Source organism: Montipora capricornis, chromosome 8, assembly GCF_036669925.1.
Source record: "Montipora capricornis isolate CH-2021 chromosome 8, ASM3666992v2, whole genome shotgun sequence".
NCBI classification, from domain to species: domain Eukaryota; kingdom Metazoa; phylum Cnidaria; class Anthozoa; order Scleractinia; family Acroporidae; genus Montipora; species Montipora capricornis.
This window is the reverse complement of record NC_090890.1, coordinates 53,726,531-53,753,765: the sequence shown is the minus strand read 5'-3', so window position 1 is coordinate 53,753,765 and position 27,235 is coordinate 53,726,531. Positions and strand designations below refer to the sequence as shown.

The window sequence follows — 27,235 nt, the reverse complement described above, 5'->3', positions numbered from 1 at the left end:
GCCTTAACAAAGCCATCTGAAACGATTTTGTATCTCATTCTGAACAGGCCACTTTCGTATTTTAACGGTTGGGTTGAATCAAGCATGAAATGGAGGCTATTGCGGGGAATCATTTCACATGCAAATTAGTTCCCCCACATTAGCCTCTTTTTCATGCTAGATCCAGTCTAACCGTGAGAATACGAAACTGGCCTATTGTAAAAGGCCTGGTGGTTTTTCCAAGCTGAATATAGATATACATCTTAAATTGATTTCTGTAAGATTTCTGAAACAAGGTTGCTCGCCAAACGCTTCGTAGCTGAGACGTTTGTTTATTTCAACTGTAGTTCCCATCTAATGGTGCACCCTTAGTAACTTGACAATCCGGAGAGAGCTGAATCGAGAAGAAATTGACATCATTTCCTCGCTGCATTAATAATACAGAGGGAATATGCACGACGGTTAGTAGTTAGTAATAGTTTCCAGCTTTCAAACTCTCAAACTCGTGTTTGCACACTTCATAATTTTTATTCGCGTGCTGCAATTATAAAATGGTACGTTTTTTTTCCGTTCTAGCTCTCCGAGACTTACTAGTCGGTTTATAAAGCAGTGATGGCAAATTCCGCAAATTAGTGTGGATCTCTTCCTAAGACAAGCACTCAACCTAACTAAAGCTTCACATTTCACCAGTCAGATCAAATGCGAAATGACTTGATTAAACCTTTCACTGCTATAAATGCCATTGACACTTATGGGGAAGCCCTTGGCGGTGAAAGGGTTAACAACATCTCGGTTCGCTCAAAAGGTCTCCATTAAAATCCAAATTCAGTAGTTATTGCCTTTGACCTGGAGTAAGTAAACACCCGCACTGCTTTGACGTATCCAAGCTGCCGACACACCACGTGACCGCTCCGTATGTCCCAGCCCCAGCCGTCGGATACTGTGCCCCAGACTCCTCCAATTTTAATTTCCACTCGGCCAGCGTTGGCTTCACTAGAGCCGCGAAGTCTAACTTCCCCATCTAAAAACCGAAAATGTGATGTGACGATGCGAGAAGTTAACAATACTGTTAGTATTATATACATCACACAAGTAAATGGTACTTTTCACACGTTTTGAGCTATTAATTTACCTCTGAACACCCAAATAGGAAAAAAAAATAGCTCCCCTGGACCGTTAAGGTTTAAACAACTAAAGGCAAGTGGACACACCATTGCACCATGCAACCCCGCGGTCTGCGAAGCAGTGTCAGACATGAACAGACGCTTCGACCTTGTTAAGTCTCATCAGCATTGCATAGCCGCTGGGCCTCCAAGATCATGTCACTTTGCTTTTAATTGTTTGTTCAAGGTAACTTATCCTTGGTTCGTAGTAGTTGTTTAGCTTGTTCTGCATATACTAGAGTAGTAAAACAAATGCTCACCTCAGTGTCAGTGAAAGTAATGGTTATTTAGTACCTTGCCATAACAAACAGTTTTGTAAGTGGACTCGCAAAAACAGAGGATACAATAAATTCAAACTAAAAATGGTCAATTAGAGCTCACAGTCAAAGACATCAACTTCATTCCTAGCTCTTTTCTCCTGTCGGCCGACCAAACTCTCGGCGGAAAGAAGTTCCGAGAACACGGTTGGACTTTGAAGTTTAACGTACTGAGTTTTCGATTAAGGGTTTCAATAAAAATAAAAAAACATAGCATTGTTTTACCTCCCGTTATGTTTTTCATTTTACACACTACACCAGCGCCATATAGACGTTCACAATTTGGTTCCAACATCCAACTAGCGCTCACGCATTTGTCCAGTGAAGTTTCGTTTCCCTGGCAACGCACACTGGTCAACCACATAGGCCCAGAGCCAACTCCGAATTGGCCATGTCCCACTTCTAGAACAGCTTCAGGATATCCTAGCTGACGGCAAACTACATCTGCATCTTGTTTTTTCCAGCCTATGCTGCATACAGCGTGCCAGAAGCCCTCCTGCTTTATCTCCACTCGCCCCATGTATGTATCATTGCTTCCTTGTAGTCTAACGACCGCGGTTTCTGGAAACAATCGAAAAAAACCAAACAGTGTCCATTCAATTCAATTCAATTTTTATTTCCTCTTGACGTAGTTCCTTAATTTAGTTACAAACGTTTATAGTTTCCAATGATGTTTCTCTTGTTCTAAGTAAAAGTGCTTGAGCATGGTGGCAAAATAAACCATTTGGTTTACTAGTTGGCCCCCATGTTACCTATTGATCTTACGTTTGATACAGGCGAGGAAAGAGAAAGAGCGTGGAAACATAGAACATGGTTAAAGATAATAATTGTAACAAAGTGAAATATAGTAGAGGTATGGCGGACAAGTTCTAGGAAGGAAGGGGATGAAACGGGATGAAAGAGCCCCTTTAAACTTTCTTGGAGATAACCATCGGTATTTGGTTAGAGTTTTCTATTGAACAAAATCTTACAAAGATTTTGATTTATTATCCACCTACCATTCAATCCGGTTTCTTTATTGCTTTCACAAATAACTCCAGCATTGTGATCGTGATTACAAAAATCCAAACTTCCATCTTTGTCCCGGATGTACATCAGATTACATTCAATGATAGACGACTCGTTTCCAGTACACACTGCCTCTTCGACTAAAATGGGCCAATCAGACGGCTTGTCAAATAAACGACCAACGATAGAGTAAATAGCGCGAAAATAACCCAGCTCACGACAAACCACGTGGCCTTGAGTTAGTCCCCAGCCCCAATCGCAGAAGGAGCCCCAACGGCCATAGTGGCGAATTTGCACGAAACCTGCGTGGGGGAGAGGAGACCCCACCAGGCGAACTAAAAAATAACCAAACCAGATTAACACGTCAAAATGCAAATTAAGTACTTCAATGCCACCTTTGCCAGAGGACTTTCATGGTCCAATGAAATAGACTCAATTAAATACTGACGCAGCCGAAGAATCCCTGGAGAACTTCTGCTCGCGATCAAAGCTCGACAAGAACCCGAGACCCCCGGAAAATTCCTTCTTTCTTTATTTCTTTTTTTGGGTTAACAACGACCACATCCTTTATTAGGAATTAGAGATTTTGGGAATGTGTTGCAAATCTTTACAAGTAGATGCCCTAAACCTGACGCTTGTATGGCGTAGGTCAAGTCAAAAGTGAAATCAATATGTGGTGCAGTTTTACGCTGATGATTAGCAAGAATTAAAAACTGAATGGAATGAAACGGAATGAGGTCGAGAATAAAACTTAGCCCACGTATAGCAACGACACTTTGTTTGTTCTTTTTCACGTATATAATTTTTTTTCCAGCAAAAAGTCCAGAAGACCTTAACGGGGAGGGTTTGACTGTCGTACTAGTGAAATATATGTTAGGCTTTTTTCTTAGCTCTTACCGTGGGCAATAAAGTTTACACAAGGCAGGCCATGCTCTTACCGTTAGGCTTATTCAGTTGGCATATTACACCGGCAGTGTTTCTTCTTCTACAGGATGCTTTTGTCCATCCAACATGAGGGCAATGAAACAGTGTGGTTTCATTTCCTTTGCAGAGTGCATAGGCCATAAGTGGAGGTCCAGAACCTTTACCAAAATACCAACCACAGCATGTTGCCCTTTCAACACCAGGATACCCAAGCTCTCTGCAAACGACCCCAGCATCGATAGTACTCCAGTCCTGGTCGCATACTCTTCCCCAGCGGCCATTTACAAACACCTCAACCAAGCCAGCCCCTTCTGTATAGAAGGCACCCGTCAAGCGAACTTTTGGAATATCTAACAAGGAAAAATAACCATGTGAATAATCTCGATACCAGTGTCTTTGCGTTTCTTCGCATCGCCTCTCATGGATAGATGAAGCCGGAACATTGAAACGAGGTTGAGAAAAAGCAGTCCAGCGCAACCTCACGGTCCTGGGTTCGAGTCCCGTTCAAGCCTGGATTTTTTCATGCTTTCTTTGCATGTAACTGTTCAATTTGTTTGCAACTGCGATGATCATTCTCGCTAAGAGACATTAGAGCAGCAGTTCAAAATATGTTTTTATACAATTCAGAGTCATTAGAGAGATTAAGCATCACATTCACGACAAACGGAAAACGTCGGACTGAAATTTACGCTTTGCAAAAAATGGAAGAAACTCGTTTGATATGAGCTCATTTCCTGCGTGCCAGCAGCAGCTATCAGGTGACTTTTCAAAAGAGAGCGACGAGTAAGAATAACATAATTTTCATGCTTTTATGACAAACAGCAGCCCACCGTTTCGCGTTTGCCGTTTCACGTAACGCAAATGCTTAATCACTCTTTTTTGAGATAAAATCTTTCTGATGCGGATTGAGTGTCAATTAGGTTATCAAGTTGACTGATAGTGAACTGCAAATAAACCGACAATTTTGATGTCTGTCAACCCATAGGAACCTGACATTTGCATGATGGCATGACTATGTAATACAAAGACCAGCGAACTAAAGTGCCACTGTGACCAAAAAATCAATTCTCATTTTTCTTTGGATTTCTAAACTATGTTAACCAAACAATAAGCGACCAAAGTTTTAAGCCTTGATTAAAAAAAGACACCTGTTTATTTTAACTGGGATTTTCCTATTTAATGATCCGCCATTTCTAACTTTAAGATCTTCAGAGAGTTGGATCGAGGAGAAACGGACGTCAAAGGATCACTAGTTTAAGAATGCAATGCGTGTGAACGCCGTAGAATTAATATGTAGCCCGGGAGTTTTGGACTTTCAGACTTTCAAACTCGCTTTTTGCATATATAATAAACTGCATTCACACACTGAAATTTGAAGCTAGTAAGCCTTTGACGTCACTTTTCCCTGGATCCAACCCTCTGAGGTCCAATCGGTCAACAGTTTTGAACGCTAGTAATGGTGGACAGTGAAATCCAAAACTTACACTCAAAGTAAACTGCCTTTGGACAAAAGTCAAAGCTCAAAAATTTGCCAGTCAGATTTTATTCCAACATCCCTTCAAAATCCAAAAAAAAAAAAGGAAGTGACTCTTTTTTTATCACAGGGGCACTTGAAGCGTTAAGTCCACCGACTTCTCTCTTTATTCGCAAAAAAAAAAAAAAAAAAAAATCAATACCTGCAGGATTTGTACGATTGCCGGCTTCACAAATCACCCCAGCTTCTTTGTACCGTGGTGTGCTGGTCCGGCGGCTGGTTATACATGCCGAGATCTTTGTGGTCATTTCGACAGAACACTCACTCAATTTTGTCTCGTTGCCGTAGCAACCCAATTGTTCAATAGCAATTACTCCTCGCACACCGAAAAACATCTCTTTTGTCACCATAGTAACACCAGGATAGCCCAACTCTCGACAAACAACTGTGGCATCTTTTTCGTCCCAGCCATTATCGCAGACTGCGACCCAGGAACCGCCATGATACACAGCTACTTGACCAGCATAAGGGGCGAAACCATGTAAGAGCTTGACTGGGTCAAATAATATATAAAAAGCATCACCGGTTTTCAGGAAAAAATTTCAATTATTAAAATAAGACTACAGCTAGAAACACTCGGACATTGGGTGTATCTTCAGTAATTGCGAGAGCAGAACTTACAGCGAGTAATGAGTCGATAACTGTGTTATTAGTACTGTTTCATCCAAAAGAAAACTATATATAGGTTGTTATCCTTTGATGATCAATTCTAGGTTTACAAATTTGCAAAAACGTTTCCGGATTTTAGATTTTTCGTAATTATGTTCCTGCCAAACAAGTAAAATGTACCAAAACCTGATTGTTATCAACATTAACTAGCCATCGTAAGGAAAACACGAAGCCTTAGGCCCGTTTCAAACGTCGAACTTTTCATGTTTCGAACCTAATACCTATTTGGGTCGACACAAATGATTAAGTTCGACGGTGAAAAGTTCGACGTCTGAAGTTCAGACGTCGAACTTTTCATGCGCCGAACCTAATTCGATTTCGTCATTGGTCTACGTCACTACGAAGTCACTTGAGATAGAGCGCGCAAACCCAGAGCTTGCAGTTTGAGCGTCGTTTTCCAGGGCTTCAAGTCGAGGTTTTGAATTACGAATACGATTTTTTCTACCGTATGGAAGAAAACAACGAAGACGCCCTTTTGAAGGAAGATGAAGAGGGAGCTCCTGAATCAGGAAAAAATACAGCTCCCTCGCAGTGCAATGAGCTAGTCGCTCTTTTAGCTTCAATGAACAAGACGTTGGCCGCCATGGGCGAATCGCTCCTCGGCAAAGGCGCCTCCTGTTCAGGGAAAACGCAGGACCCCAAAATGGCAGAATCTGCCAAACGAAAACATGAAAGAATGAATTCAGATCTTGAAGAACTCTTCGAGATGAAATAACAAAGCTAATGTATGGAGAGGAAAAGATGACCGGGCAATAGCTGACAGTCTTGCAAAGATTATCCAGTCTCGCTGGTTGAACAAGTTGAACGAAGAACAGCTGATAAATCCAAGAGTAAACCCTGAGATCTGGAAGCGATTTGACCATATCGCTACGTACGAGGCAAAGACCTCAAGATGTCAGCCCTGCAGTCCACCATGACGAAGGTGGTATATATTTGTGCGAAGCTTAAGACAACATATTTTCTGTTGAAAGATCGCGGAGAGAACATTAAATCCCCTGACACCAATGAGGCTATAAGAATGAATGCAGATGCCATTGCTTCGTTGGGTCACATCAGTTTTGAAAAATCACAGAGGCGAAGGTGTGCCATAAAACTGAACGTAAACAAGGATGATGCCACGTAATGTGGGTCGCCCGTCCCAGAAACAACAGTCAGGGCTATTCCAAGAAAAGAACGGATCTATCGGATCGGAAATAGTAAAAAGCCTGCACCCATGCACTAGCGGAAGTAGCATGCAGTATTCCTGGCTATTATGACTTCCAGTTTGCCTGGGATTATATATGGGCCTCTGCATTATAGAAAACTTGAAATGGAGAAATTCCTAGCTTTGAAAGTTAAAGGGAATATGCGTTAAAACCACTGCTCGCCTCGAATAGCTGTAGCTTCCTGCGGGGAGTGCGTATTATACTTCATATAATTTATGTTCTTAAGCCTTTTCTTAAACCTAATATCGATCTATGTGCCTCTAGGCTTAATTTTCATCCTCTTGTAACAAGATTCTTAACAGGTTTATTCGAGTTAAGGCCCATATATTGCCTCATTATCATCATTAAATATATGGAACATTGATGATGCGCTACAATGGATAAAATCACTGGGTGATAACGCCGAAATGAGTCTCGAGGACCTTACCCTGAAATGTCAGTTAACTATGACGCTTCTGGGCAACTTTGTCAGACAATTCCAAGCCTTAAAATTATTGCTATGAATACGAGTGATGATCGTGTATTGTTTCGGATATCCACATTACTTAAAACATCTAGACCTGGAAAGCACCAGGAACCATTAGACTTTTAAAGCCTACTCTCCAGACAGTCAGGGGCACCCAACGAATCTGTTCCTTACATTATCTGTTCCCCAGAGGAATCTTGCTGGCTGGCAAAAATACAGGTGTTTCGATGAGCTGGCTGGGAAATTTTGTTATTGATAGAGGTTTTGCCTGGGAATTACTGACTTTTTCCAGCATTTCAACCCGAGCTGGCTGTAGAAACTCTGAAGACTGAGGACGACTAAAAAAAAAAAAAAACCCCTTTCCTCTCCCAGAGAGTAGTCACAAACATACGACGGCTGGTCAGAGTGATTGCGCTCGCGGAAAAAAACCTGTTTTGTCCCGGTTTTGTCGCTTTTGTTTGGTCGTTTTGGATCGAGGGATTTGAAAGCGTGCGGAATTCCTGGCTGGGAAATAAATTTGATCAGCTGGCTGGGAAACCAACCAATTTTATCTAGCTGGCTGGGAAATTTCTTGTGTGTCTTGCTGGGAAAAAGGAACAGATAATGTTTTCCCAGCAACACTGAAAAACACCTGAAAATGCCTTAATAACATTTTCATTAACTGGGGTATAATAATACATTTTACAACAAATTGGTCGTTGGGTGCCCCTGGACAGTGTCTTAGGTGTTGTAAGATGCCTTAAATAATACCTTAAGAGATCTTAAGAAGCAGAAAGTGGGCATAATGGGAGGATCAGTTGTGGCTTAAAACGTTTAAACCAGTTCACAAGGACTCGGTTAGTAGATGGATAAAAGTTTTTTCTTTCAAGATCAGGTATAAATGTGTCTGTTTATGGAAGCAAACAGTACTCGTTCTACATGCATACAGTCAAGAAAATTAGTGATTTAGCGTCAAAATTTAACTTTGAGCTCAACAAAAATCCATTCATTTCGAGAACATTTGCATTATTAGAACAATTTACCTTTAATCCTATAGAGTGCAAACAAGTACAAGCCATTGTTAACTCGGTGGCAACGAACAAGGCGCCTAGTATCGACAAAATTCCGGTAAGAGTTATCAAAGTTACCTTCCCGCAATTCTGCCTTCTCTCATGTCCATCATTAACGCCTCGTTTACCCGGCCACCAATACATTCCCAGATGCGTGGAATCTAGCCGAGGTGACACCAGTTCTGAAAAGTGGAAATCATGAGGTGCCGAATAATAATAGGCCTATTTCTCTTCTGCCAGTACTATCAGAAGTTTGTGATAGAGCAGCCTTTAATCAATTCACAACCTATCTAGTCTCTCAAAGGAGCGTTTAACATCAAAGCAAAGTGGGAATAAACAACACCACTCAACCGAGACTACATTGATTCACACCACTGATCAAATACTGCGTGCTATTGACAACAAGCAATTAACTGCAACAGTCCTCCTTGATATGAGCAAGGCCTTTGATTGCTTACACCACGGCACTCTACTGGCTAAACTCCAGGATGTCGGTGCATCTACAACTGTTTTACAGTGGTTCCGGAGTTATTTGTCATCACGTCACCAAGTTGTGCGCATCAACTCTACTTTGTCAGATCGCATGCAAGTAAGAAATGGCGTACCTCAAGGAAGTATACTCGGCCCACTTTTAGTCCGAGATGAAAAGGAGAATTCTGATTGGTTCTCTGAGCGGTCCAAATTTTGCAATACGGACCGCTACGATGGACCGGTCACGAAACAGGGTATATAAGTTGCCAAATTGTTTCCACTTTCTAAAGAAAAATGCGAGAAATGATTCAATTTAGTCATGTCGGAGTTCCAGTACGAATTTTACACCCGCCCGGTATGTTAGCTACGCCATGCTGACGAGGCCTAGCAAGGCCGAAACAGCTGTCCAAGGCTGCTAATTGACCGGGTAAAATAGTTGTTGGCCACACCTGGTTGGTGTTTGTGTCACCTTGCTTTTTTCGTTTTACTTGAGAACCGTTAACCGCAAAAGCAGGCGAAGAGGCGAGACTAGTAGAAATCTTATTGAACTAGCTTGTTCGATCCGTAATGGGAAAATAGTGGTCTCGTTCCATGGGTCTTCCATTTTTGCAAGTTTATGAACCGAGCCTGAAACTTGCAAAAAAAAAACACTCGACCAATATTTTCCCAGTACGGACCTCACGCTGCGGCTAGTTCAATAACATCTACAGTGTGTGTTTTGATTTGATTTGTGATATACATCGCCACCTAGCAAATCGTTTGAATCACAGCAGTACTGGGTCATGCGTACGTATTCGCCTACAACCCCATACATACATGTTGTAGGACATTTGGCGATACTTTTGACTCTTTTTATAAATTCGTTGAACTATATTAAATAGCCTCCCACGCAGACACCCCTAAGGGATTCCTAAGAGAGTTTGCGTGGGAAGCAACATATTAAAGTGCGCAACAACAACATGCCCAAGCCTGCATTGTTAGCTCGACGATGGAGAGACCTCGGATTGGCCATCTTTGCCATACAGTCGTTCATAACACATTGCGATGCTCATATTGCACGTCTGAAATAAGCTCGAGTTCCTAGATAGATTTGTGGAGAAAACTGTAATTTATTCCTCAGAATTAACCCTGGTTATTTCATGCAAAATTTGTACTGAATGATCATTTGCGAGTTCTCGGCTGGACTAATTAAAATTGCAGAAAAAGAAAACAAGCAAAAGTAAGAGTGACACAATGTTTAGGTGATTGTGACAGTTTTTCACCCAATCGTGACAAATTGAAGTTTCAACGGGAACTCTTGAATTTCGCATTTTCCATGGGCCAATCTGCCTATGAAAATTTCTTATACAACCATCTTCATTTGTTTCGTTAACATTTTTGCGTTAACCTTTGAAAATTCGGATTATTTCATAATTATCTACAGAAACAAAACGGATTATTAAATATCATTTTACATTCATATTTTAATTAAAGCAAAATAGTGGAACGAAAGCGGAACGACGTCTCCGCATTCAACTACGTTTGAATTCAAATCACACACTTTGTTTGCGAATAAGACCTTCGTGTTTCCCTGCGAAAAATAAAGGAGGATTTGGTCATATGAATTTCAAGTAATACCCCAAGAAAACACCAGCAAGGAGAGTTAATTGCCTTCGTAATGACTTTCAGACTATTAACTACTTGTTACGAATTTTCAATTGTCATTAACATTTTGGCTGCATACATAATTATTCTGTGACATATGCCTATCAACTGAATAAAAAATTTGTGCGCGCGAGATAAATGAATTTAAAAGTTCAGAAATTTCCTCCGGATTGGTGGAGGACCAGGCTATATCATTTTCCCCTTCCTGCTGAAAGATTGCTCATGTTTCATAGTCGTATAAAGTTTGTCATTATGGTTGATGATTATTAACTTTTCTAGTACTCTGGACACAAATCTCACCTTGCATTTCTCTGGTCGATGTCGATTCATCGGGTGAAGATCTCTCCCCTGCGGACAAAAGAGATCGAAAAGAAGCGAGGAAAACTGTGACATAGAGTAGTAACCACATGCCTTTTGTGAAAACTTCAAAACTATAAATACACAGCCCATCTGCCCGTGTCCGTGACATAGAGGTCTGGACACCTTGGTCAGCCGTGTACGATGCCAAAAGGATCCGGTTGGGTCAGGGTCCACCCAAAAGCAACGTCTCCTCATGTCGCATCGTTGCTAGCCTACAGAGAAGGCTTTTCGTAGCGAACCGTGGGAATCCCTCATCTGGAAAACTCGTGAAAGGCCGCCGTTATGGAAGCACTGGAGGTAAGGCTGGAAAGGGGCGGGGAAGAGGATTGATTATCTGTTTCGGCACCATTTTAAAGCCCGTCGTCTCCATTCTCGTTCCCAGATCACATCGTTTCTCTTAGCCAGCGGGGTCGTGCTCCGCCTTTGGACCAGAAAACTGAATGCCGTCGTCTCCTGCTTGAAATAACTTCTGGTTTCGATTCTGGTTCGCCCACGTTATCACCGAAACATGGCTGACCTAACAAGACTACTACTGGCTATACACTGGGCGACCAAAAGAAAAAAAAATGTCCCCAAATAAGCACCAATTCATCTTGTGAGAGGAGTGTTGGTTTGCAAAAAGCAACTATTGATTTATTATAGGCTAGAAAGAATTTCTGAACACTGGGCAAAAGTGTTGCACAAGGAAGCATGTAGTAATGAATTTGAGGAGGACTATGAAAGGTGTGCGCTGAAAATTCTTGAGGATGTCATGTGTTACGTTGAGTTGCCGACTACTGATAATTTCTGATTGCTGCCGGAAGTTTCCCGGTAAAAATGAGCACTTCCGGTGGGCTTAAAGTTACCTAGCAACAAGAAGTTCAACAGGACGAAGAAGAAACTTGAAAAAGGTATGGCTGCAGAATCACTCGGTGGAATGCTTTATGGCTACAAATCCTACTCCAAAATATGGCCAGAAAACAGCGATGTAGTATGGGTTAATAAAAGACATGACCCACAGGATCTCAGAAGCAATGCTCCTGTGCAAAGATCTAAATTCCTTTGCGATACATCACCAGTTGATCGAACTGTCCCCGAGCATTGGAGACGAGAAACACAGCCGGCATTGAAGACTTTTTCAAGGCACTTAGAAGAAGAAAAGTGGTACCCTTCTTCACAAGCAACCAGATGCGAAGAATGGTCGACTCTCAGGCAAATATTGCCATCCAAAGGGGTTCCATACAGAAGTATTTGTCCGAGATGGGGTACGGAGATGTCACTACCACTGAAATTCCGTTTTCAACATCAGAGGCATTTTCCGCACATAAACAGCCCTATGACCAGGTTAGTGATCTAGAGCTCAATCGTTTGCTTGGTAATTTGCTGCGAGAAAGAAAGCATGTGGTTTATACTGGTCTGACAACAATGCAGTTTGGCTTGTGAGTTTTTATAAGTCCGAGTAATAATAATAATAATTATAACCTGTCACTCTCATAATAACCAGCGCATTGTTTACTTTTCTCCCTACCTTTCGTTATCATTTTGCGTTACACTCCATATTCAGAGATTTAGTATCACGTTTACGCCAAATTGCGTTTTGCCAAAAATGGAAGAAACTTGTTTGAATTGCCTGTTAACCAGATACCGACAAAGAAGTGAAGGGCTAGGAACGTTTTTCAAAGGGTCCCTACAAAAATCCGATTAGTAGGAATCTTACTCATCCATCCCCCGGGGTCAGATCATAAATGGACTGTCCCATACAGTCCTTGCAAACTGGAGTAACCGACTACTAGTGACAATCCCTTATAATTCAAGTTGTCCCCCCTTTTGTTTGATCGCTGCGATAAGGTTTTAAGCCTTATCTCTTGGCTTTCTTTGGGGCTCACGTGAACGGATGTCTGTAACTTGTGAAAATTACCAAACCTCTTTGGGTCAGCACTAATACGAGGCGTGTGCATATCAGAAGGGTCATCTGAGTTGTCAGCACTCACACAGTTCCCACCTTCTGCAAGGAAGGAAAAGTGATAACAAGACTCACGGGTGACATGGGCTGCACTTGCTCTCACATGCCGAAATCCTCATGTCCTGCTGACTTCAGTTATTTAGATGATAGCTGCTGGATAAATCTATCACTTTGGTTTATGATAGGCCAACACTGATCAACAAATTTGACACCTTTCATTTCCTTGTATAATGGGACATGGGTTGTGGGAAATTCCTAAAGATCACAAAAGAATTTAACTGGCAAATGCCATTGTTTATTCTGATAACAGTGAACCATTACTTGGGCCTTTGCATTCAATCAATAGTGATGGTAATTCCCTGGTTTTGCTATTATTCACATCAGAGATCTTTCAACTGGAGTACAATATGATTAGCAGTACGTTCTTGTTCTACACAGCCACAATAGAAAAACAAGGATCTTCTAACCGTACTGATTGTCATACTGTGCTCAAATCTAAAGCACCAAGAGATGTTTTGTTTGAACATCAAAAACACATGCTTTTTCCATTTCTCTCTTATTAACTATAAAGGCAAATCAAAACACGAGGTTCACTCAGGTGTTCTGTTACCGGTAAAAAATGTCACAAAAACAACGGAAAAACTTGGACAGGGACAAGAAATTAACGTTTCTTGTTTGTTCTAGACTTATCACAACAGCCAAAAAAAAAAAAACTGAAGGGAAGCAATAAAGATCCAGAGAAAAACTAAAAAAAATTAGACCAACTAATCCAACCCTTACGAGTTGCCAGACACAGAACAACACAAGTTTAAAGAGTAAAATTAATTTAATCTTCCTTTCTGCCATTGATAGAATTTTTGTAATAACAAAATGTTTTTAAAGGACATGTGATTGTGTACTTTATTTCAACATCAATTATTTTTGTTGCAACATTTACCATCACAGTTTAGGAATAAAAAACCTGCCAAGACCTACTTTATGCAGGGCATAGAGGCTCAATTTAGAGGGCAGCGTGGTTAATTGTTCTCAGTTGGAGAGGAAAGTGCACTTGCTCTCCATGAATTTTCCCCAGGTGGAAATCCCGGAAGTAATGCCAAAGATATTATTGTCTTGAATTATCGTCAGTTATGGACCCAGATGCAGCAGATACATGTAGTCTACTTTGATGATTTGGCAGTCCCTTGGATTTCTATTGTTTAAGAGATAATATGGGATGTTAGGGGCATAGGGGGTATTTTACCCCCTGGGCATCCCATAATAGCTACTGGAACACTAAAATCCATGTTTTTGCCCTGGGCAACAACTAACATGCTTTCAAATCACAGATGGAAGATACATTACCAGAATCCTCCATGGGGATAACCTCGTGCAGTATTCACACATGTCAATATTATCAACATGGGTTTCATTAGCAGGGTTTTTAATAACAGCCCGCGGCCAGTGAAATTCGCAGGTTAATGGACATGAACTCACCACCTACTTTTCCTTGGAAATTACCTCAAATTTTACAAATAACACGAGGCACATTCCTATGGAATGCAATTTGTATAAAAAATACTTCTTGCCTTACTTGTCTTATTGTCTTCTTATCATTACTGGTAAATATATAAAACTTACATATGTATCGCTCTTTAAATGAAACATCTTAGCTTACACATAAAACTTGCTACAAAATATAAAACTTGTCATGCCATATATAAAACATGTTTGAAAATATAAAACTTGTCAAAAATACGCCTATTGGAACCCAGTACCGCATCAATGGGCAAAAACAAAGCGATGAACTGGAGTTTCCAGGATTGGCAAGATGGCCTCAAAACTTGCTGATGGTCTTAGAGACCAAAACAGAATGAAAAGGCAAATAGGTAATCAAAAGGACATAAATGAGTCACTGCCTTGATTATTAGAGCAAAGTGAGGCAATCACCGTCGGCATCCGTGCCAAGTCGCCTTTTCAACAGCTCTGTGTCACTTATGTCCTTATTGGCAGCAACCCGAAACGACTTGCTACAAGTAGAACAATGAAGCCTGGCTTCAGTGATCATGATCTGATCTCTGCTATACGGAAGCAGAAGACCACAACCTAAGCTCATTGGATATCATAGTATGAAGGGCTTCGACAAGGATCGTTTCCTAGCTGATCTTGGTAAAAGCCCGTCATACTGCATATATCTTCGATGACATTGATGATATTTGTGAACACTAGCACCAGCTGTTCATTGATGTAGTGGACCAGCAGACCATACAAAAAGAAGTATATCCATGGAAACCAGCTGCCCTGGATAACCCCTGAGATCTCCTCTGCAATGCACCACACTTCAAGCTCTTTTCACACTGTGTCAAACCACCTCTGGAGTATTAATTATACGAGAGATGATGTTGACGGGTTTGACTACAGATTGTTTTCACTGTAATGCAACAAAAAAAATAAAATCGAAACCGTTCAATGAAATAAGCCATAAACTTGGAATGTTGTAGGAGACAAATTCATAAATCACCCCACCAATTCTCAAGTCTGTGCACCACGGCGTTTCTGAGTTATTTGTCAAAGCGTTGCACGCAACTTAATAGAGTTTATAATCCTGGAAAGTCAAGTTCATCCCCTCATTCTGACCCTTTGGCACGGTACTGGGTTCCAATAGGCGTATTGCGTGAACAGTTATATTTTATATATGGCGTGACAAGTTTTATAAAACAAGTTATATATGGAGTGACAATTGTTGCATTTTCAAACATGTTTTATATACTGCGTGACAAGTATTTTATAGCAAGTTTTATGTATAAGACACCTAACATGTTTTATTTAAAGAGCAATAAGTTTTATATATTTAATGATAAGTTTTATACGTGACAAAAAGTATTTTTGATACCAACAGCATTCCATACATTCCCACAGAACATGGGCCTTGGCTAGGAAAAGCTTTGTTCATGAAAAACAAAAGAGACGACTTAAATTCAGCAGCAATTTTCCCAGGGGAGAATGCCCTCAGACCCCCCCAAGGGAACTGGTCAAAACTACTATACTCGAACAGGACCCACCCTTGGGGTAGGGGGGTTCTCAAAGACACCGCCTATCTTCGAACTTATCACATGAACATTACCGACAACATTTTGTTGGCTTTTAAATTTGAGTTGACACAGGAATATTCAGCGAGCAAGAGTCGGCAATTACTAGACAAACAAGAAAAGTGAGGTTTGAATCTCACTGTAATTTTTTACTGCTGGATAGAGGGGTGGCTATGCAATATAGACACCATCTTTTGACGTTAAGAAAGGGGGGTGCAGGCAGACACCACCATCTATTTTGTGGTTTGTGGGTCCTGTTTGAGTGTAGTAGTTTTGACCACTTTCCTAAAAGCTTGTGCCTTTGGTCCTTGGAAAGCACTCCTTTGGTGCACATTGTCCATTCTCTGCCTCCTTCTCAGGTTTTGCCGCCTACTACAAATCTCGTTACAAACCCTGATTAGAAGCTGGTCACCAGTGGTATCCCGCTGTGTTTGTCAAAAATTTGCCTCTAACAGCCGGCTACTCTGCCTTGATTTTCACTCAAACCCTTGTAAAAGACAAGAGTGACCACCGCTAACATTGATTAGACCAGGCATCTACTTCCAAAAGTCATTAAAAAGGTACTATTTAAAGCAAACTTCAAAACACACGTCTTTAGAATTATTCCTTTTTCTTCCTTCAAGGTATGTGGATGACATGCACCTAACCAACAGATTGTTCAAGCTTCACTGAGATGCAGTTCTCACAACTAAGTTATTGGTCCACTATGGTTAACATGAAACGACCATAGGAGTACAGAAAGTACAGTATTTTGTGTAATATATTTTCAGCCAGAAAATAAACCTTGTAAAAACTATGGTGAATGACACTACTTCTTGTCAGACATTGCACTTGCAGCCTGTAGGGCCCCCCTCTCTCGTGAGAGAGCAAGGTTAGAAAGAGAACACAACTCAAAAACTTTTTCAACACCATTTTATGTAACTGTTCCATTTGACCAAGTGTAGTATCTTTTCTGTGCTCAGCTAGCAAGATATTTGTTACAAAATGCACTAGCTACTAGAAAAAGAATAACTAAACTTGAAACAAATAATTATTATTATAATTGACTCTCAAAGTATCAGCCCTTTCCCTGCTAGCAGGTCTCTTTCCTTTTGCTTTTACAGGGAAGACAATTACGAGAAAAGAAACCTTTGCCATGGGTCGAAAGTGGCTGTGTTGAGCATGTGCAGTGGTTACTTAGCGACTGTAATTAGGTGATACCTCATGTCATGCTTAATTAAAGGGATGCCACGTTACCTGTGGGATCACCATAATTAGAGCAGTCAAATCATCATCAAGGAATGTGGAAGACACAGCTGGCTCAAGTCACAGTCAGCAATCAGGGAGTATGCATAATCAACAGAGCTGTCCTAGGTCGTGAAGAGCAGTTCAAAGAGAGTGTCAACCCATGGCAGAGGTCTCCTTTCCCATAATTGTCTGCCCAGAGAAAGTAAAAAGAAAGAGGCCTTGGCGAGCAGGAGAATCAGCCTTCTTCAGCATCTAAAAAAGGCATCTTACAGTAGTTTATGAAACACAGTTATGGTCAAAAGTCATTTTCTTTTGGAAGAATTTAGTCAATAAAATAACATGGCTGACAAAAAATGCCATCATTCTATTATTTCAAATGAATCTTAAGTTTGAGTAATTCACCAGGCATCTGATCACATGCCCTTCAAATACCCTCTGAAATAAGTCTGAAATGGTCTATTTACATGACAGCAAACTCCTTATATTCTTGACAGCATTACATCACAACGTCTCTAAAAGTTACTCTATTTGGTTGAAAGTTTTTGGCTTGAAAGCTGAATAAACTCTACAAATTAAAATGCAATCTCTTTGCAGTTTTAGCTAAACCACTCATTACCTGTGTTCCACTCTCTTTTATACTTACAAATTTGTGAGGGAACATTACTTACACTTAACCAAACCCCAAAAGACACTTGACTCCAGATGGTGCAAGGAGTGGCAAGCATCCACTACAGTGCATTCAATCCAGCACTAGTTAAAAGAGTTTTAAGAAAAAAATTAGAGGTTTCATAAAACTGATACAGTTTACCAGATATAAATTATTCCACAATGAAGTTTGCATCAGGGTTTTGTACTGGAGTTTTACTGACAATGATTTTACTCCTATCATGATCTTGCGTTCTTCATTAATTTTCAAATCTTATAGCCCTTTGGACTTTGCTTCAATTTATTTTTATAGTCTATGCTAAATGTTTTGTAAACTTAAAATTTGGGTGTTCTCATTGGAAGATCATTACTGAATCTTAAACAGCAGAAACAAGGTCAAAATTTTTGTGACATATTCCAGAGTAATTTTACATTCAACTGAGGCTTTCATAAAGATCCGTGGATCTTGTTTAGAATCTAAACAAGGCAGTAATAATCTGTAAAAAGTATATTTCAAACACACCCTTTTTGGTGAAGTGAAGTGTATGTGATTAGCCTGTGTGATACTAACCGAGCAAAATGATAGATCAACAGTCCAACAACATTGGTCAATACCTGAAAATAAGAAAAGACTGAGGGAAGCTTCCCTCTTTGTTAGTGGTGCAGTTGTAAAGAAGTTAGCCACTGTGCAAGAATTCACACTGAATACTAATAAAGCTTACCAACTTAGTACCTTTGGAACTTGCGGCAACAATCCATTTGGTGTGGCACTTACACGTCATACATACAGTAATATATACCTGTAGTGAAAACCTATTCTTATGCTGCTTCCACTAGTACCTTGACTGACACATCTACGAAACTGCTCAAATACCTACTTGTCTTTGTAATTCTTGGTGATTTCATCTACTTACCAGAAACATTATTGCAATATTAACACTGCCAGTTACATGATTAAAATCACTACAGTTCCCCTTGAGCCCTTGCTGAACTTAAGGTAGAATACCATTTGCCTTCTTGCTGCATTCTGCACAAAACTCAACGGATACTTTACCACTCTGGACGTGGACACATACCCCTGCCTTACCATTCAGTTCACCCATTGTGTCACTATCTTTTTTTTGTTTCTTTCTGTTTTTGTTATCCAAGTTTGACTCAGTTTTACCACTGTCATCCCGTTTTCTCTTGCTATTGCTAACTTTATCACTACACTCATTGTTCTCCAAGGCTCTACAACTGATGGCGATCCCTGGTGTGTTAGCAACACTTCTTAAAATGGCAGCAAGTTCACTTTGATTGGCTATAACTCCTTTTAAGTAGCTTATTTCCTCTCGAAAGCCTTCAATTTTCTCGCTAAGTTGTACAGTAACCTGTTGCAAACCTTCCTTGTCTCTGTTTAGCTGTGCAACGGTGTCCTCAAGTTCCTCGACATACTTCTTTTTCCTTTCACGAAGTGCCTTAGCCTTCTCTGCCTTGCTCTTTGCAGGTGTCTGTTCAATCTTTGCTGAATTTTTACAAACACTTCTAACGGTAACCACTGGTTTTGACGCAACTTTCACTGATTCTACCTCACACACATCTGATGAGTGATCAGATTCGGACTCACTAACCACGTTTTCCTCGGATGGTTGTTTCTTTTCACATTTCTCTGGGGTACTGGAGTTTCCTTTCGCTAGTTTCACTTCGCTGGCCGGCTCGTTCTTCTGATAAGTAGGTGTTATATCGCCTTTAAATGGCTCTGGATCTAAATCTTCTGGTCCCAGTGACCAACCAAGTTCAAAAATATCTCCATCGTGATCACCAAAACTCTCTCCTCCAACACTTATCTCCTCACAAGATTCCCAAGGTTCTTCTTCGTCGCCATTGCATTTTAGAAGATAATTTGTAAGGCCCAAGTCATCTTCATCGACTACACTGCACATTTCCTTACACCAAGAGCTATGGGTGCGGTTTAAGATGTCAGTGAAGAAGCAGTCTTCGATCTTCTGAGCTGAGCCAACGTGAAGTCTTCGACGTAAACAAGTTTCGATTCCTGCGTTTTGTACGAGAGAGTTAGACATTTCCTTTGTCCTGCCAGTAAGCAACGATTATAACCACAGTCATAAAAATGTATGAAGAATACTTACTTCACAAAGTCGCAACGAAGCTAAAGCTTTTACCATGACATAGAGCACAGAGAGTAGAGCCAAGATGGCCGTAGGAACGTTTCAACGCGTTTTCTTTTTGCGGCCCAGTAGTTGTTGATTGGTTCAAAACTTGCACGTGGCAGCTTCCTTTCCAGGTCCCTGACACATGTTGCTTCGAGAAGACCCTGCTGAAAATGGCCGTTGTATGGTGGGCATTTCACGTGTTGATGTTTTTGCAGATTTTTCCGCTAAACGGGCAGTTTCCAAAGAAAGAAAAATATCATGCTATAAAGGAGGATCTACCCTATATCAGGTGCGAAACTTGTCAAAAGGCTGTCAAATACTTGTTTGGAAAAACACAGGAAATGCGTGGCGGTGGAACGAAAAAGGTGAGACTGTCCATGCACACATGACGCTTAAATTATGCATGATTGTTAAAAAAAACTCCTTTTAACATAATGGAACAAAACATATAACGGAATATATGATAGTAATATGCTCAAAAAGTTACTATGACGTAAGAGTTGGGCTAAATCTTTAAGTTTTGGACGTGGGATTTTGTTGATTTTCTTGAGTTTTGTATCTTTGTGTCACTTAGAATGCCTTTTTAACTTCATATTTTATGCTTATGCCTACAAGGGTTTGACTGCTTTTATTGGTAACCGGTCGTTCCGCTCCAGAGTCGATCCGCGCCACGTATTAATTGTCTAAGCACATATTTTAATGATTACCTTACCTTACTCATTTTGAAAAATTAGGGATAGGGTTGGTTAGCTATCATGTAAGGGTCGTCAGAAGACTGTGGGGCGGATCGACTCTGGGGCGGAACCGCCTGTATTCGCCTTTATTTACTAGAAGTTATGATATACTGCAATAAAATATGTTAAAATCCTTGGCCTGCTTATCTTGATAGAGTTATCAATAGTATCTAGTTAGAGTTTTTACTCCTTAAAATGCATTTTATTGGTAGTGGAGGCAGTGATCAAAGTCGCATCATTTCTCCACTAAGACATTGTGAATTAAGACTGCAAAAATCCTTTAAACGAATGAGATGAATATCTTCCAGTCTTCTTTTTTGACACAAAAACTGTTTTGATATTACTGCTTAATTATTTTTCAGTTAGGAATAGGTTGTTTATTGAACAATTTATTTCCAAGGGCCAGGAAAAAAATATATTGTTGTGCATAATTTATGTTGTTGCCTTACTGTGCACAATGAACTTTTTTGTATCTTATAAAGCATTCTTATCATTCTTAACAATTTTAAAAATTGTTCTTTGGGCTTTTTGTCTTCTTGCTTTTTTGCATCAAACCAGATTTCAAAGGCATTGCCTTTTTTATTTTTAAATTAGAGAAGAGCTTTTACAAGATATAAATAATGTAAATTATCCTGATTTATATGCCAGTATTTGTAATAAATTATTAATTTTGTTTTTTTGTTGGTTTTGCATTTTTCTTTAGAATTAATGCTCTGCGCGTTCTTCTGTTGTATGGGGGTTATCTTTCTGGTTCAAAGAACTGATGACTTAAATAATTAACCTAAATCATGATTGAGATTTCTAAGAAAAGAACTTTCTCAGCTAAGCCTAACTCATTAGTCATGAGATTACTCTTTCTTATCTTGGATAAAATATTAAACAAATATTCATTTCAACCTTTTGTTGCTTTATGATGCCATGATTTTTCATGACAAAAAAGCCCAAGCCCAAAGGCAACATTTTTATTCAACTTTTTTTACCTTAAGTTTGCTTTCAACTCCACCTCTTTTTTACTATTCAAATGTTGAAAAGGGATCTTAAATTTAAATTGTCATAGGAAAAATTTAATCATTATTTTTATTCAAAGCAATGAGATATTTATGCTTTTGCCTGTATTTGGAAAATTAGGAAAGGAGAGTTTTATAATTAGAAAGAAAAATTTCTTAATTTGTTTATCTTTGCACTGCTAATATTACAGACTGGTAAGAAATCAATTATTATTGGTGAGTAGATCTGATGAGCTCATTTCCATATCCATCAAAGATTCTAATCTCAGGCAATTTTGGGAAAGCCTCAAAACCTCAAAATTATTTGTGATGTTGGCATTAACAAAGCCGCTATTGTTTCCAAATGTGATGACCATTCCCTTTACTTGGAAATTTTATCTAATAATTCTGCTTTAGCTTGATGAGGACAAACTCATTGACATGGTAGAAAAGTCATGCAATCCAGACAAAGAAGAAGGAAGCTGGATTTCAAAATTTGATCTCATAGAAAAGAATGGGGAATTGAGACTCACTGAGCGTGCAGATTTCGGAAAATGCCAGAGGGAATGTCAGACCATTTCGAAAGCTTGTGAAGAATCTGTGGCAGATGTGGATACAGATCTGGCAGAACTACTCTGGAAAGACAAGCTGTCATTATCAAAACTTATCAATGAAGTTTGTTACTCTATGTCAAGTGTATGTAAAGGTAGACAACCAAAGCTCAAGGCTGGAGAAAGGAAAGTGGATGAGAAATTCCAAGTTTTAACTGAAGACGAGAAAAAGGCAGATGAAATCCTGAAACAAATGAGGTAAATAAGTGCTTCTTCTTTTTCTTATGAAAGCTTCTTTCTAATAGACCAATTTGGCTAACTCAATGTTGTACCCATTTCAACTCTTTTGGGAATAAAACGTTTTGTTCCAAGTATTTCCATATCATTTAAATGTAAATGCTTCATTGTCATGCAAATTCAACACACAAAGAATCTTAACCACGAGAGATTTGAATTGGGTACAACATTAAGTTACCTGAATGGGTCTATTGACCAGAGGGCAATGAAAACAGCATTACCATAGTTTTTCGGTTATAACGCAGAGCATTTTTTCTCAAAGAAATTATTTGTTGGCCCCAAATGTGATCTAAACTCAAGGTGCATCTTACAGCTGGAAGAGCTTAGACAGCAATGACCAGAACCGGGTTGCTGACCAGCGTTTTTTCGTTAAAACAATTGTTTGCAAGGGGTGCTCAGTCTCGCAGGCTCAGAAAACCTGGTTGTGGTCATTGTTATTTAAGGTTTTTCCTTACAGCCGAGAATCTTCTTGCAATAAAACTCGTGCAGGGATGAATCTTCAATCCTTTGCTGCCATCTTGTATGTTAAACTCGTCCCAGTCTTTCTCTTACTGCTATTCCAAAATGGTTTTTCTGTTATCCTTTCCAAAGGTTAGGTTCTAAAGTTAATTGTCATGACTAAGAATCTATCCGTAAACACTTCTTATGAATCAAACTACATGTACAAAATCATGTTTACAAATCATGTAACTACATAATAAATCAAACAATCCTTTCTCATTTCCCATAGGCCATAAATAATTTTGCATTTATGATAGCTGACCCTGTTGTTGACAAATCTTGCTTACAATTTTTTTTGGTTCAGAGGAATTCCAGGGATGCCAGGCATGGAGATGTACTCCAGAGAAGACATAGAAAAAATGCGAGACCAGCTTGGTGCTCCACAGAAGGATGAAGAATCACAACAGGAGGAGACGCTGGACAGTGAAGGAAATCTTTTCCATGGCGAAGCAGTTAGCTTCTTTCAAATGATCATGAATGCTTTATCAAACATTTGGTCGTGGATAAAGAACATTTTAGGCTTTAAAAACAGCAACTCTCACGAATTATGACATCGAAGTCTGACTAAACACTCTAAGAACTAAGTCGTTAAGTTGATAATTTTTGTGTAAATTATTTGATCAGAATTTGATGCAACACTGATATTGTATCTAAATCACAAGATTAGGTGGTTTTCACCTGACATCATTGCCGCCATGTTGGTACACAGAACAATAGAGAAAAAGTCTTGGGAACTTGACTCTATTATTATGTAAAACATGAGCCATATTTTGCTATTGTTTTGTGTGTCAACATGGTCATCTTATCACATGATTGAAAACCATCAATATTAACACAACAGAACTAATATTTAATCGCCATCATGGCCCAAGCATAATTATTTTCTCTTCCATGCTCCCGCAATATTTGTATACATCCGCAGTGGGTATATACAATAACTGAGGGCTGTGAGTAGATCTGTGAAGTTTGAATTCAGGGCCAGCAAAAGTCATGAAAAGGTACCCCTTCGATAAACTCTGTTATTTTAATTATTATAATTAGTAAATTAATTTTCATTAATAGTGATAAAATAGTGATAGAAAAGTGGTATAGTTTGAGCAGTTTCTTTGATGGAAAACTTTCTGAGATTTCGTCAGTGTTTACGATTCCCCATCAACATTAATAACTACTTAATAACCGAGAGTGAGGTCATTACGGCAAAATCTCATACTAAGGCCTTGCCTTATTGACCGTGCGATATCGAGGTCAATACAGCTAGGCCGAGGTTTGGGATTTTTCTGTAACGATCGAACGGCCAAGGTTATTAAGTTGTTTATTTTATGGCTAACAAAACGGTTCTAAAGAAGAAACAAATAATTTGCGTAATCCATAATCAGCCCGAGGGCATTACGGGAAAATAATGCCCTACTAGCGCTTAGCTGCTCTTAGCCAATCAGAGTGCGCGTTATATCAGCCAGAAACTCAAGCCACATAATATAAGGGAAAATACATGAAAGACCTAATTATACGGGGGTGAAATACATTTTTAAGCTTTTTCTCTGGGGATAATAACTCTTTGTTTTTGAGTTTCACTTTGAAAAACATTTTACGTATAGCATTGAAAGATATTTCCCTTACCTTGTAATCATTTTCACACTTGCAATCTCTCCGACTTCATTTGAGTATTTATCAGAAACTGATAATAGGAAAATAAAAGAATACTCTCTTTTTAACAAGTACCTATTTTATAAGATGTTCACCTTGAGATTAACAAAAATGTTAGGAACACACCCAGGCTGGGAGTCATTTAAGAGTGTCTTTATATTGATCATTTGTTGTTTTTTTTTTTTGTTTTGTTTTGTCAGTAGTATAAAGAAAGATAAAAGAAATATGAAGTGTAGTCTAACAGGAAAATTAACTCAAATACTTAGGGATGTTTTTTAACTTTATATTGTAACAATGTGGTTAAATTCGGTCACAGTTTTCGTCGTCGCAAAAGTAATAAAACAAGTAAAACCCCAAGTAGCGGTCAGTTCTTAAGATGTACTTTCTTTCCTCTATTCCCTCTGTAAGTTACGTTTTATGGCCTTCGTACAGGACGCACGGGCCATAAAAAGCAAAGAAAAAAGAAAAAAAACACGGCTTTGTGACTTTAAAGTATGCCGACCGAGAAGACTACAGCCCTATGGCGAGAAGCCGAAGTTGGTAAGATTTGAAGTAATCTGTTCCAGGCTCTCAGGTAGTGGAGGCGAGGGCCAGTCGAGAATTGAGGGAGACCCTCCCCCCAGACCCCGCCTGGAACAGGCTAGATTTTAAGCAACCTTAGCACTTTGAAGTGTTTTTCTCCCAAAGCAAAGGGCTTTTTGGATGATGTCTGGCTTGCGATGTCCAATCCCACTTTCCTTGAAATACTAGTTTTGGAACAGCTCACTATTATATGCTCACGTTGTCATTAAAACTTGTTTTCTTTTTCCACGTTGTTGCTTTACAGAGTACAGCAAAACTGGCAATGCACCACCACTATTGTTTTTCTTCTAACCAATCAAAATTTTAGTTTGTGACGTCATTTAATTCCCTTTCCCTCAGCCGTCGTCGTAAATTAAACTCCTTTTACCACTACAGGTACACCGTTCTATTTCTTGATAAGAACGTCTAATTTTGGGGCAGAGGCTGACCGTTCGGTCATGGAAGAATGTAGGACTGGTTTTTCACGAGATTCCGAAGGGAGTTTCAATGCATCGGCTTAACAGCTTTAATCTGTGCTGAATTTGTGGTGAAAACTCACGAAATACCAGTATAGATGATTTAAAAAGTATTACATTAAAGTATTACATTATTGAAACCTTGGTTAAGGTTTGGCCCGAGGTTTGGTGTGAACGGGGCATATTTCGACTATGAGCTGAGTTCTTCATTGTATTCTGCAACTAGAAAACCACATTGTTAATATCACTGAGTTATAAAATTAAACTTCTCCAAGTGTCTGAGTTGTCCTGTTAGACTCTACACTTTTTTTATTTTTCAACTTTTACCTTTAACTTATGCTGCTAAAAAACAACAACAACAACAACAACAACAACAAAACAAAACAAATGAGATGAACGTTATTTTTAAAAAAATGACGTCCGCAGTTTGCTAGTTGTTCTAGTTGTGTGAAGACTGAACAGGATTATACGCTGGATAAATAACTCAGTATTTGGTTGACGGCCGGATAGCACTTATGGGCTCGACATCTTGTGACTCGTCACGCAATCTCTTCTGAGGAAAGATTGCGAGACGAGTCACAAGAATGTCTGCGTAGGTAGCAACTTTGAGGCAAGTGTCACACGCTGAGTACAAGTACTATCACAGGCGCCCCAAGCTCAGTGTGAGCATGGTTGACAAACTAAAAATATAAGGATTTGTATGAGAATCCCGATAAAACGCTTAATAATTTAATATATATAAAAAAAAAAGCGTCGGATCTGGAAAATAGCCACACAGGAAGGAAGCTATCGACGATGACAATAAGGTTAGGCTTTTTAATTGAGATTTTTTTCTTATAATTATCTTCTTAAGCTTTTTATCGGGATTCTCATACAAATCCTTATATTTTTAGCAAGAGCCGAAACAACGTAGATTTGATTTAGTGTGTAGTGATTTGATTTTTAGTGTATTTTTGTCGGCCATGCTCACACTGAGCTTAGGGTACCTGTGGTACTATCCCAATCCTGCGGGCGTTTCTCTCGGTCAGCGGAGTCCTCAATGCACGATTTTACGTTGTGTGATGTCAGTGGACTGTCGTGTCGTTGTGGGTCAAAACTATGGCAAAATGGCCCTTACAGGCCACAATCATTGAAAAAATCTCGTGGAAAGTTCAGAGCGCTGTAGTTGTTGCCTTAGTTGGAATTTCTAGTAAAATATATCTAGGTACTTTTAAATATTTCTTCTTTATTGATCCTTGTTCATCTATTTTCCGCAGTACTGAAGGAAATAGATATTATCTTGAGTATCATCTTGCGCTGCATGTCCAACTGTACATCTTCTGAGTTAGCAAATTTGATGTTATCATTTTATTTTTCTTTGGGTAAAGAAGAATTTAAAAATGATTTGGAGTGTCTCTCGATCAGTAGGAAAATTATCAGGAGTACCAGTTGCCGTTGCCATACGCTGTTTGTAGTGGAATTAGTGCCGGATTTAATATCCGCTTTGGTGGCGAAACGATAGAGAAGTGATCTTGTTGAATCCGCAATCAAAGCTTATAAGAAACGAGAATCCACTCCTTATAGGGTGCTGCTAATGTACACATGTGTGTGTCATCTGTCATGTTTTGCTATTTTTTTATTTTAGAGTGTTTTAACTTTGTGAAAAAGTACAACTTTGATATTCTCGA

The 27,235-nt window shown here is 39.4% G+C and overlaps 5 protein-coding genes across 7 annotated transcripts in view; 3 read left to right on the top strand and 2 right to left on the bottom strand.

The window, feature by feature from the left end:
- Positions 1-564: 564 nt before the first annotated feature.
- On the bottom strand, positions 565-13,422 carry LOC138013531 (scavenger receptor cysteine-rich domain superfamily protein-like). 3 transcript variants are annotated; one of them, XM_068860629.1, is made up of 7 exons: positions 12,297-13,422; positions 10,730-10,777; positions 5,068-5,418; positions 3,406-3,741; positions 2,458-2,802; positions 1,685-2,020; positions 565-1,000 (listed from the first exon to the last, which is right to left on the bottom strand). In XM_068860629.1, the coding sequence occupies exons 1-7, from the start codon at positions 12,307-12,309 to the stop codon at positions 792-794; spliced, it is 1,638 nt and encodes a 545-aa protein (XP_068716730.1). In that variant the 5' UTR covers positions 12,310-13,422; the 3' UTR covers positions 565-791. The 3 variants fall into 3 exon arrangements, with proteins under 3 accessions (XP_068716730.1, XP_068716729.1, XP_068716731.1); XM_068860628.1 differs by lacking the exon at positions 12,297-13,422 and having other exon boundaries at positions 10,730-11,142; XM_068860630.1 differs by lacking the exons at positions 10,730-10,777; positions 12,297-13,422 and adding an exon at positions 8,393-8,942 and having other exon boundaries at positions 567-1,000.
- Positions 11,641-16,592, top strand: LOC138013536 (uncharacterized). Its single transcript, XM_068860636.1, has 2 exons — positions 11,641-12,112; positions 16,420-16,592. The coding sequence occupies exons 1-2, from the start codon at positions 11,682-11,684 to the stop codon at positions 16,466-16,468; spliced, it is 480 nt and encodes a 159-aa protein (XP_068716737.1). The 5' UTR covers positions 11,641-11,681; the 3' UTR covers positions 16,469-16,592.
- LOC138013533 (probable basic-leucine zipper transcription factor D) lies at positions 16,390-19,902 on the bottom strand. Its single transcript, XM_068860633.1, has 2 exons — positions 19,795-19,902; positions 16,390-19,700 (listed from the first exon to the last, which is right to left on the bottom strand). Exon 2 carries the CDS (start codon positions 19,588-19,590, stop codon positions 18,661-18,663), a length of 930 nt encoding a protein of 309 aa, XP_068716734.1. The 5' UTR covers positions 19,591-19,700; positions 19,795-19,902; the 3' UTR covers positions 16,390-18,660.
- A 57-nt stretch (positions 19,903-19,959) lies between these two features.
- On the top strand, positions 19,960-24,888 carry LOC138013534 (uncharacterized). The gene is made up of 3 exons (XM_068860634.1): positions 19,960-20,183; positions 21,956-22,347; positions 23,192-24,888. The coding sequence occupies exons 1-3, from the start codon at positions 19,989-19,991 to the stop codon at positions 23,436-23,438; spliced, it is 834 nt and encodes a 277-aa protein (XP_068716735.1). The 5' UTR covers positions 19,960-19,988; the 3' UTR covers positions 23,439-24,888.
- A 1,733-nt stretch (positions 24,889-26,621) lies between these two features.
- LOC138013535 (tafazzin-like) overlaps positions 26,622-27,235 on the top strand; it is a 6,954-nt gene continuing 6,340 nt past the window's right edge. The window contains exons 1-2 of the mRNA XM_068860635.1: positions 26,622-26,772; positions 27,193-27,235. The exon at positions 27,193-27,235 is cut by the window's right edge and continues 83 nt beyond it. Of these exons, the coding sequence (XP_068716736.1) occupies positions 26,667-26,772; positions 27,193-27,235 (149 nt within the window). The 5' untranslated portion in view covers positions 26,622-26,666. The remainder of the gene's footprint in view (positions 26,773-27,192) is intronic.